Raw genomic sequence first — 12,318 nt, forward strand, 5'->3', positions numbered from 1 at the left:
TCAGGTGGCACTTCTTTTCGTACAGTTAATTGTCCAGGGTAAACAGAGCAGGTTAGGTGGAAGCTCTCGGATTTCGATGGTTTTTCGTCTGGTAGTTGCTGTCCTGCTGTTTTATTTGCTCTTCATTTCTTCCGCTAAGGAAATATCTTAGGTTAGGGATCTCTGTTGTCCTTGCATGATTATGGTCAACCGTTAATTATAATTAACCGTTGAACAGGCTGATTGGCATAAGTTAGGTTTAATTTCATTGGGTTTTCAGGTTTTATTCTCTTGTAAGTCTGGCCTTGTTGTTTTATTTGACCTTCTTTTCTCCTTGTACTGTGCTGTTAATGAAATTTTTTAGGTAAGGTGAACTGCTATTTTTTCGGTTTTGGGTTTTATATTTTGGTTTTACATGCTTTTCTTCTGTTTTAATTGCTTTTCTTTTTGTTACGTTCTAAATTTGCTGCAATGAAAAGCGGGTGTGCTATTTTTTTGTGTAATTAATCAGATCATAATTTTATAGTTCGCTCGATGAATATGAAGAAATAGCTGAGATATCATCGTCCACTCTTAAAGAAGTTAGAGTTTTATTTACAAGTACGTACCGAAAAATCTAAACGTGTTAACCTTATTGTAATATTTCTGGGGGGCCTTTGATGAAAATTATGAAAAATAATGTATTGAGTGCGTCATGAAATAGAATGAGTTAACTACCCCTCCCATAATTTATTCAAATTGAATTATCCCTAGCATATTTTCATCGGGATATATTCTCTTCAAGACAGGCCAGAGTATTTACCTAAATATGTTTTCTAATTGAAAAAAATTATCGCTATTTTTTCCAGGCAAAGCTACCGTTTTTACCAAATGGGATTATGTATTTCAGGTGTATCTGACCTGAACTTACTAGTTAAAATGGGTCTATTGGAAGTGTACCACCAGTGCTATTTAGTGTTTGGTGACTTTTTTTGTTTTTTAGCATATTCTAAACTGCTCCACACTCTATTTTTCGTGTGCTTTAAAATATAGGAAATTTAGGTCACTAGAAGGTCTACCAACCCAAATTCAACTAGCCTACCTAACCTGTCAACGTTTTCTGAAGCTAATCTATGCCTTTTTGTATACTCGATTTTGAAAGAAAAAAAAATCTTGAAAAAATGATGATTGATTATCTTTTAAAGAGCAATTTTTTTCATATTAATATTATCTTAATCTTATAACTTATAACTTATAACATATAACATCATATTAATTATACCGCTTGTCCATTTTGCTTTGAGAATTTTTGCTTTTTAATTTTAGTCGCCAGACACCATTTGCGCTAGTAGTTTCAGTGTCCTGCTTGTCAGGTGAGGCTAAAAAACCGAAATCACGTTCTCAGTCACCTATTTTCTTCGCTTTCTAGGAATAGACCCATTAGTATAATAAATTGAAACAGGGGTGTCAATGGACGAAAAAGTAGTGGTGGGGGAGACACGGATTTATTTTCATTTTTTTAATGACAAAACAAAAAAGATTTTTCTTAATCTGGAAGGGGATGTTTCTGGTTTTTTATTTATTTTTTTACCGAGTTTATAAGACCAAGTATTTTTCAAAATCTAGGTGGGGCCCCGTCCCATCCCATTTCCTTGTGATTTTCTTTCGTCCTTCCAGAATGATATTTGAAAGAGAAAAAATTGGTTATTTAGTTGTAATTGTATAATATCTTTGATGTCCACCATTATTGTTGGGTATTTACCGCTTCGTGTGTTGCAAAGTTTTTTCTTTATTATCTGGTATCTATTCAGGTAATATATGCTTCTAGGTACAGATGTGAGGAGACAGGTGCTGGACAAGACAGAGGTGTTTTTAAATGATTGGAGAGGTAATATCCGAACGCTTGGTGCCAAGTGCGTGTTGGGTCTTCTCTCTATAAAATGCCCTCTGGTCGAAGAAGAAATAAATCGAATCTTGGATTTTGCAACATATCTTGCAGGCGATCCTGAGCTTATACAATTTGTAAGTTTTTTTGGTTTTCTCCAGAGAATTTTGACAAAGTATCTGACGAGAAAGGTTTCATTGAGGCTGGTATACCAAGCCAGGAAAATTTAGGAGCGTAGAGTTTATTTTTCGAAATCTAGGGGAGGAGGAACAATTTTGTCGTTTGAAAATACGGAGGAGATGAAAAATAGGGAGCAAAGTGTATTTTTCGAAATCTGTGGAAGGGTGGGGGAGTCGTCCTATTTCAATTTTCCCAGTGAAAATTCCCTGAAAAGGTATTGTTTCAAAATGGGGGGGGGGGTAGTATAGGGGGTTATAAAATTTTTAAATAGACTCAACACCAGGCTAGCTTCTGAAAAAGTCAAAATTCACATGAGATTGCTAATTATTTCACATTAAAAAAATTTTTTGCGAGTAACACTGAATATTTTAACTTTGTGAGTTTTGTTGTCCGAAAACTACTGCAAAACTAGCTGGTGCGAAAGAACTGTTACACTTATTGATAACGACAAACAGGTAACACGGGGAAAAGAAAGAAGGATAGAAAGAATAGCAAAAGTAAGAGGAGACAAAAGAAAAAAATAGAACAAAGAAAACCAAAGAGGCAAAAACAAGGAAACAATATCCGACACCATTCTGCCTTTCCATTTATACTTGAAATGAGATGAAAATTTAAAAACAGGTAAGGTTTTTAATAGAGACATAACTTTGAAAAAAAGTGATGTAAATTGATAAATGTTCTCAATGTCTCTTAGGAGCTAAAAAATAATTTTAATAAGGACTGCTCAAATTTCAAACACTTCCAGATTGTGAGTTGTATTTATGTTTATTTTTGGTTGTTTGTTCTTTGTATTTTCTCTTGGGTGTTAGTTGTCGCTTTCTTCACGTGATTTTATTTGAAGATTTTTTTTTGCTTTATTTTTTTCCGTTTAAAAAGGCTCCGGGCGTGGAGTTGAAATATTCAGATTTGTTTTATTACTTAAAGTTTTGTGTTTTTTTTTTATCTTTTGTTTTGTATCACTTTAAATTAAACCCCTGCCTCTCTTAATTTTTTGTAAATGGAAAAGCAGCGTGGTCTAAGAAATTATTAATGATTCTTTTTATACTCTCCATCGTAAGACTACGTTTACACATCGTTCAAATAACCAGTTGCAATAGAATTACCTATAAACAGATATTTAATCTTCTTTGAAGATTTTATTTTATTTGAAAACAACTAAAATCATCGCATTACTTTTAACAATTACCAGATTTTCTTTGAAGGTTTGATCGTCTTTGACACAAGTAGACGAAGTAGTTGCTTCATTTTTTTCAAAATCTGGGGGGGGGGAGGGCAAAGTCGGAGCCAATTTTCCTAAATTAAGCGAAAATGGCAGTGAAAACTGAGAAATGAGTCGTAAAGTATCATAAAAGGAAAGATGTACATGGAAAATTACGCCCCTGAGACAAAGGTAAATAAAAACGCTGAAAAGAGTTCGTCGTTACCATACAACTCTTGGATTGGAAGCACAGAGGTCTGTAATCTTAACTCATTAGGGGAAAAAAGCAATTGTCGAATTTTATAACCCCTTAATATCATGAAAGCAGCTTAAGAATGATGTTAAGCAGAACTCTGTTACAAAATTTAATCTTCTCTGTGCTTCTATTTTGTGTATTTTATTTATGTTATTTACTTGAAAATTTGACTTCTGGGCCAGTTATTAATTTTTAACAAAAAGATTCGTTGAACATTAACTACTCGAATCCTTTTGAAAGACGGTAACTCTTTTAAAGCACACAAACTGCAGAGATTCAAGTTGTTAAACATCCTTCGAATATAGCATTTTCGTTTAAAACACTAATAAAACACTAATGTTTAATTAGCTGTTTTGCTATGTTCCCTGCCGTGGGAAAGTGTGTGATGGGGTTTTTCTTATCTGAATCCGTATCAAAACCCAATTCTTTCGGTGTGTTAATGGTTCTTTAAATTCCTTTTATTTAGAAATTTTTTCTAACTCTTTACTTAAAGGTTGTTCCTAAGGACTCTATGATGTATTATAATCTTTTAGAACTTGTGCCTAGAGTTCTTATGCTATTATAAACTGCTTTCCAGGGCAAAAGTAAGATGAAGGTAGAACTGTCTCATTTTCGAAATGTTTTCTGTCGAGCATTGTAGTTACTGAAACTTTTGTCATCTTTGTAAGTCAAACTTGCTCATTATTCGAATAAGCAGAAATCCTTCCGAATTTGTCCAGAATGACATGCATTTGACCCACTAGTCAAATGCAATTTGTTATGTTATGGCAGGATGGTATTTGACGCTGTTGGTCAAAGTATTTTGTACTTCAAATGCAAGAAAAAAGTACTTAAAACATGTTTCAAATACTCAACCAGAATTGTATTTAAATATGTATTTGAAATACATGGAACGCATTTAAGTACGTATTTCAAATACATGTATTTTAATACTGCCCCATTACTGGTTTGAAAGCCTGCTGAAGTATTAGTAGAAATGACGCGACCACATTTCGGACAATTCTATGATGAAATTTAGTCTGAAATCTTAAGTCTGAAATTTCTTTCTTAATTTACTTATTAATTTAATAATTAGATTCGATTTCCCTTTTCATTGAATTATAAATGAAGCAAAATTTGCTAGGGATTTTACTTTATCTTGTTGTTTCTTGTTGGATGTTCTCTAAAGAAATAGAGGTTAATTTGGCCTTTTGCATAAAAATATGTTGTATATTTTTATCCTCAATTGTATGCTTTACTATAGAAATTGGCGCTAAATTAGCTGTCTAATTAAACTGTCAAGAATCTAAATACTCTGATTCAAGATTTTGGATACCAAAGACTTTGGATACGGTTTGCGGCAAACCGTAGTCCACAGCAAAGGAATACAGGACCTGGGGGTGGAACCCCGCTGCCACAAGGTTGGACGACAGGCTTACTACTTATCCTTGTGAAGAAGATTCAGCGCCTGAAACGTAGATTCGATACCCTATGCGCCAGCAATGGCCCTGGAGGATCTTTATCATTTTTATTTTACATGTCCAATGCTGTAGAATCTGTTACACCGTGTGAAAGTAACTGGTAGGGCCCTTTGATTCTGTTTAGGAATACGTCACAACTTTTTCGGTAAAGCTGAGCGTTCGTCTTCTATCGCTCGATCTTTTTGTGCTGTAGCTGCTTTGACGCTTCAGCGGAACATGGTTTAACCCAATTCTAAGGCAAATATCCAAATGATCGCTTAGAGTGCGATCACCATCACTCCCATCACAAGACTGTATTGGTATGACTGTATTTCGGACATTTGCACAAGATTATACTAGATTATAGTCCAAAATATAGGCTACATTAGTTTTCAAATTAAACTGTCATTGTGCTAAATTATCTGATTATTAGTCAATTTTTACCACCTGTACATTACATAATGATCTGATCATCAGTAACTAAATTTTCTGCCAAATAGTATGAAACTAAATCCTGGCTTGAGTCGTTAAAAGTGTTTAAGGTGAGTATCATTAAATCTTACTGATTATTAGAAAGTGTACGTCTAAGGTTTATATAATCTTTCCGATTTTATTTTTCTGCCCACTATTTGAGTTTGGCTGAATATTAAGGAAAGTATTGTCCGAGGAGCAATTATTTACCCTATTCGTTATGGATTTAACTATCATCGCCACCTAGTATTTGACAACACGGGGCATTTTTCCAGTGCAATAAGAAAAATCAGTTTAAATAGTGTAATTGGTAAAATTAGGTAGTAATAAGTGTCTGATCTCAGATCCTGACTGAAAAACGATTACGAAGCTTGAAAAAATTCCAAGTGTCGCCAGACGCTAGATGACGTTTTTTTTTGACACGCGTCATTTTCCACTCTTAAAATTCACCTATACTCTTTGATTACAGAGTAAAGATGTCATATCCTCTGTGGTATCCTCCGGGTATGGTAGAATGGCCTTGGACTATATATCAGACAAAGAATACAGCTGTTCAACCCTCCTCATTCTTTGTACTGTTATTGAAGGTAGTGCGTCATGTAACAAACTGGAGGAGCTTGCTTCCAAAAGCTTAAGTTTAATAGAGAATATACGAGACAGGATATATTCAGATGTAAGTGTTCTTGTTGTTTGTTCACAGGCCAGTTTGATCATATCCATAAAAAAATTAGTGGAGAAAACTAGAGAGGAAAAGAGATAAATTTAATTTTTTTGGTTTAAAAATTTTTTAAAATTAGGTTTCGGTTTTAATGTACCAATCGTTAGGGGAAAAGCAATGTCTCTCATAATTGATTGTTTGCCCATTTCCTTGACTACTGGAAAAAAAGTGAATTCTGTGTGACATGCAAGAGCCTTCTAAAAAATTAAAACTGTCGGTGTTTTGAGGCGGCATGTCCCTCTCTGAAAATAAAAAATCTATCAGGATTTTGGCTTCTAAATTAGATACAAATGAATTGGCCTCTAATGTGAAATTACCTACTAAATAGACTTGACAGCTGACTATGGTACGGTTTGTTTTGGAGTTAATCCACATTCATATAAAACATTCTTGTGGCTGGAAAAGGGGAAAGTGTGTTAATTAAAAAATATTAAAAAATGAGCTTTTGAATGTCTTATTTGATTTTTGAAAAAATAACACATTGGCTAGGCTCAAATAAGCAACATAGAATAAGAAGTCAATATTTAAGAGAAATCAAGTTTGTGATTAGACAAAAACCATGTAAAAATTTTCTAAACAGTAAAACAGTTAAATTATAACTTTCGGCTTGAAAAGATAACGTTCAAATAGTATATTCTTGCGACTACAATGGACTGAATGGGCTGAATGTGCTACCAATGGGCTAAAGCTTGCAGCTAAGTGTGTTTAAACTTCCTTTTGTAAGTAAAAGGAAAAAGACGCTTTGGATATTAACGTAATATATTGCTGTTCTAAAATCAGAAGTGAATTTCCTGGAATTGAAATATAAATTTTCTTTCGAAACAATTTACGTTTGTCTGAACAGTTTGGAAGACAGTTTGGATTCAAACTCTTAAACATGTCTGGAGATGACACCGCAAAGGTAGAATACTCATAGACAGTGACCTCAATTTGGCAGGTGGGCTGGAGAAGGGACGTGTACCATCCCCAGGGTTTTCTGTCTCTCCCAGTTTAGATTTTAAAATACCTATTTGGGGAATTTTTTCATGGCGATATTCCTTTTTTCATTCATTTTCATTGCAAAAGTTGAAAAAACGACAAGTCCCCCCCCCTCCGTCAAGGTTTTGAAAAATCTATTTTGCCCCTCTCCTCTAAATTTTCGTGAATTGACACGACTGCTCGTAGGGATGAGATTTCAATTCATGGTTGAGTTTCGGCTGTTACAGGTGAGCTTAAATGCTTTCTTTGTTGATATGCAAAAACCAGGCTGCCAAAAAAAAAAAACAACAAAAAGTTATATATTGTTGGCAGATCGTGATAAATTGTAAGGGGGATTTGTCACTATCATTCTCATTCCATTTCATTTCATGGCCAAATAACGGCCACCTAAGAAAAGCCAAAAACAACCAAAACCTGTAAAAGGATTGATTTGAATGAATGATTTATTGGTGATCTGCAAGTTAAATTTTGATATTGCCATATAAGTATTTTAAGGATATTTTTGTAAATTTTTGTATACTTTGTATATTTTTATATTTTATATTTTTGTATATTTTGTAAATGGATATTTCATTAAGATGTGCCACCTGCCGATTCTGTTTGGAGTCTAATTTTAGATTGAACTTAAATTTGTGTCTTGTATCCCGTCTGAGAACTTCATTTCCTTTTATTTATTGTTTTTATGATTTTACTCAGCAGGATTTATGATTATCTCTTGAATTTAATGTTGTTTGGTATTGCAAATATTTTTGTAACTTTTTTTTGGAATTTTTATTCTTAAAATTAAGCGTGTTATGCTCTATAACAGTATTTAACTTTGCCTTCTTTTCTTTCCTTGCATGGAGTTAAACTAATATGCATTGCTAAATTCTAAAAAAAAAAATTGGTCTCTTTGTTGTTGAAGTTTCTTGTTTCTGGCTTTGCCTTGCTTGGTATGGTATTGGCTTTGCTTTTTTTTTTTTTTTTTTTTTTTTTTGCAAGATCTCGCTCAGTTTAATTCTGGACAGATTGATATTTGTGTTTCTTCCTGCTTCTGCTTGGAAAAGTTCGGATTACCGGTATAGAATGTTTTCAGTGTTACTCTTTTTTGGTTTCTTTTGGTTCATTATCGTTTTCTAGCGAAAGTACCACAACCAAGTTAGCCACAGCTTGGATATATTGACAAACCAAAGCCTAAGCAAGCAGTCCGGCTTTCTCTTAGTCTTTTTAATTGTGGAGTTAAGATACATTTTCAGTAATATCGAAAATTTGACTTATAGAGGTAAGATTTGCTTGTTCTACTGAGAGTAGTTCGATTTTTTTTTGTAGGGTTCGTTTTTAGAACTAGTTTCACTAATTTGTGGGTGCTTGGCAATTCTTGGGGATGCAAAGAAGGGGAACGTGACTTTGATTTTATGCCCCCTCTCGCTGCTAAGATACATTTTCAGTAATGTCGAAAATTTGACTTATAGAGGTAAGATTCGCCTGTTGTTCTGAGTGTAGTTTGATTTGATTTTTTTTTTTCAGGGGGGGGGGGTTTGTTTTCAAAACCAGTTTCACTAATTTGTTGGTGCTTGTCAATTCTTGGGTAGTAAAGAAGGGGAATGTGTCTTTGATTTTATGTCCCCTGCCCCTGTGAAACCTTCATATTTCAGCAAAATCTCTTTAATTTCCTATGTCATTCCCACCTCCACCCAAATAAAATCTTTTCCGTGTGTCTTAGTAGGTCTACAACCCCAATTAAATCCTAAACTGCCAAACGTAGCCTCAAACTTTTGTCGTCATGGCTTAAAACAGTGGTTTTGCCTTTGAATGGGTGTTCTCGAAGCATGGATGTGTTATAAAATAGTCCAAAGGTAACGCACCATGCCTCCTGGTTTGACAACCCCCCTTATGGCCCCAGTGGCAAGTACTGTAAGCTATGCAATTTCTCTATTGTTTAGATACTTTATTGGTTCTTATTAGAAAGTAGGATCGAATAAACTTTGAAAAGTGCTCGTTCACTTGGAAATCGAAAGCTCCAGTTCTTTTTGAAGATCTAGTCTGCTTTTTAACCAGTTGCTACCGAATGAGTTGTTACCATATAGTGTTTTTAAAAAGTTTCTTATTCCAGTTGAACGTCCCCTATGTCTCAGCAGTTGTTTTTAAAGAATTTTGACAGAAATTCCAACTTTATCGTACAGAATGATGTTTCGAGGAGGGAGTAGCCCCCCTCATATTCGGAATATTTGTTTATTTTAAGTTTTAGTGTTGCTACTGAATTTCAGTTGAAAAGGTTGTTTTTTATTTAATTTCTGATTGTTTTTCAAATCATGCCCTGGCATGATCATACCATACCAAGGTATGATCTGGGCTACCATCCCAATAAACCCACAATTTCTTACTTTTTAAGTGTGTGTACCAGTTAGTGTGTAGTTGGTGTGTTAGTTGGTAGCTTCCCGCTTTTTCAGTTTTCTTATTGTGAATTCAAACATTGGATTGTAAGTAAAATTCTGACAACTTTTGAATATTTAGTCAAAATATCGATGAACAGTAGTTTTGTTGAATAATTTTTTAATAGTAACTTTACTTAAGAAATTTGAGTTGACAAAACGAGTGTTGTTGTTCATGTGGATGGAAGTTCTGTGTGACTTGGTCTTGCTACGTCGCTGAACCTGTCTCGACCTTCACAATAGGGCTTTCGGATGTTGAAATACGTTGTAAACGTATGTTTAAATAAATTTAATGATTAATACACGAAAAGAGACAAATTGTCTCCTACAATCGATGAAAACAAAGATCTTGGTGGTACTTGTCACCCTCCATCCCCCAAGAATTTTCTGCCAAGGCTCATGATGCCCTGCCTCGTTATTCCCCCTCTGTGCCGGTAGGTATGTGAATGCAATAGCTATAATACACAGAAAAAAGATTACAGTAATGAGAGTGACATTGTTACCCCACCCCCAGTACCAATAAAAAAGATGTAGACCAAAAAATTCCCGGGAATCAAGAGAGATTAGATATCAATTTCTACCTCCCTTTCCTTCCCCAGAACTTGTTCTATATATGAAGATTCAATGAGAGTGAGAACATTTGGGCAATTAAACATTTGGCCTCTCACCACTTCGTCATATAACTGATGTGTACTTGCACGTCACTGCACATAACATTACACATCACTTACGCATCAATGGGCATTCAGTTTAGTTAAATGAAGCTTAAAAATAAATCTAAGAAACGTTTTGTGTAATAAAATGAGACCCATCTCCCGCAGGACTCATATTGAGTCTTAGTCTAAATGAAGAGAGATGATCGATTAACTCCTATCCTCCCAAGAGCATTTTCTATATTTATCTGAAGATTCATGGAGAATAGATAATTTGAACGTTGAAATGTGCTCTTTTAGGTATGTATGTTATATTTTCTCTTTTGCTTCTCGATTTTTAGTGTGAAGGAATTTTCCATGAAAGAAGGGGAGGGAACGCTGGCTCCCATTATAAGATTTCTCTAGCATTTATAGAAAAATGCTTCAAGAAAATATTTCTGGTGTAAGAGTTGAATGTGCATTTCTCGGCTAGTCATCGGGGTCTTCGGGTTCAACTCCCACGCCAGCATTTTCTGAAGCGGTTAATATTAACTAATAGGTAAAAAGTCACAGGCTAATTTTTAGCCGCATGTATCTGTTCAATTTATTGTTCTTAGGAATTGTATTTAAGGGCATTGTCGTAATGTAATATTTTTTAAGGATGCTTGAGAAATACGATTATGTCATGGTTGGACTCTTCGCAAAGCTATTATTCTGAGTATCTGAATTATCTTGCTTTAAGAGGCTTGAGCGAAACCGCGAAAGTAGTTCATTTAAGGGAGATTGCTGCATCAGTCAAAGGCAAGTTAATATATTTTTAGCCGTGTTTTATAAGGCTAGCTTTGTTTTCCATTTTTGAAAGTCTAGTTTGGTTTATTGAAACCCTGGGTTAATTATCTTGCTTCAAGAGATTCGATTCAAACCACATCGACAGTCCGTTTAAGAGAGATCGCTGCTTTATTTAATGCATGTTTGGTACATACAAATATCGCCGCCTTGTTCATTATAAACTTTTTCAGCTTGTAGAGCTTGGATAAGAGATTCGAATACACGACAGAAAACAAACAGCCAGACCTACTTTCTCAGAAATCGTGGACAAACCGTTTAACTTCTTCTGTTTTATGCCAGAGATAGAGATATTCAGATTTAATTAAAATTAAACCATTACAAAGTGTAATTGTTTTTATTTTATTCAACGGAGCAGAATTTTCCTTTTAAAGTTCAAGAAAGGGTAGTCCCTAAAAATGTTTTAGCATACTTTTTAAGAAAGTGTCGAAAGTCAGCTGAAAGGAAATACCATTTGAGCAATTTGACAGATTGGGAGCTCCGTGTGGCGTACCCACTTTAAAAAATAAAATAAATAAAGAGTAGTAATTGGCACACTTGTTTCTATCTGCAACCAGGGACTGAACGATCTTAGCAATTTTAATTTAGTAGTTTAATATCTATATATATAAAGTCATATATATGTGTATTTGTTTTCCTGTCCTTTATGCATCACTACATTGATCATCTGATCGCCAAGAAAATTTAACAAGTCTTTGAGTATACTCTCATCAAGGTTTTAGGTCTCCCCGAGGACTTCTGACTATTTTTCTTTTTGATTAAGTTATAGATTCCCAACCACAAATAACTGATGGTTACTTCTGGTAAATTTATTCACGTCGTCTGGTTGTTCAATTACCATATTAGTTGAATATTAATTCCACCATCTAACATAGTTCTGGAATTGTTAGATCACTTTTTCAGTGAGATATCTAAAATTTGGTATTCAGCAATACTTTTCAAATTTAAAAGTACTTATGTTATTTTACATTTGGGAATGATTTTGAGAGAGGGGAGGTGGGTGGGTGTTTGCATTAAAATGGATTGGGTTTTCATGTTTTTCATGACTCTTTGTATGTGTAACCAAAATAAATTAATTAGGTATTTTATATAAATGTGTGGTAAACCATAACTTTAAATGGATTGGGTTTTCATGTTTTTCATGACTCTTTGTATGTGTAACCAAAATAAATTAATTAGGTATTTTATATAAATGTATGGTAAACCAGAACTTTATTCAGCGTGAAATTAACTATTGTGGAAAGCACGACGTTTGAAAAAAAGCATGGTCGGTTCAGTGCATTATCATTTTTTTGTGAATTTTCGATCTAAGGAATTGATTCCCTAATGAACAGGACCATTCGGAG

At 34.3% G+C, this 12,318-nt stretch overlaps 1 protein-coding gene across 7 annotated transcripts in view; it reads left to right on the forward strand.

Moving 5' to 3' along the window:
- The window catches only part of LOC136026164 (uncharacterized), a 122,928-nt gene that overhangs the window by 79,330 nt on the left and 31,280 nt on the right, over positions 1 to 12,318 (forward strand). For 5 of the 7 annotated variants that reach the window (XM_065702475.1, XM_065702481.1, XM_065702477.1 and 2 more), the window contains 5 exons: positions 506 to 579; positions 1,787 to 1,980; positions 5,857 to 6,060; positions 8,392 to 8,536; positions 10,787 to 10,927. In XM_065702475.1, the coding sequence (XP_065558547.1) occupies positions 506 to 579; positions 1,787 to 1,980; positions 5,857 to 6,060; positions 8,392 to 8,536; positions 10,787 to 10,927 (758 nt within the window). Of the gene's footprint in view, positions 1 to 505; positions 580 to 1,786; positions 1,981 to 5,856; positions 6,061 to 8,202; positions 8,345 to 8,391; positions 8,537 to 10,786; positions 10,928 to 12,318 lie in introns of all 7 variants that reach the window. The other 2 variants (XM_065702476.1, XM_065702478.1) reach the window with 1 other exon arrangement.

Source organism: Artemia franciscana, chromosome 4 (assembly GCF_032884065.1).
Source record: "Artemia franciscana chromosome 4, ASM3288406v1, whole genome shotgun sequence".
In the NCBI taxonomy this organism is placed as follows: Eukaryota; Metazoa; Arthropoda; class Branchiopoda; order Anostraca; family Artemiidae; genus Artemia; species Artemia franciscana.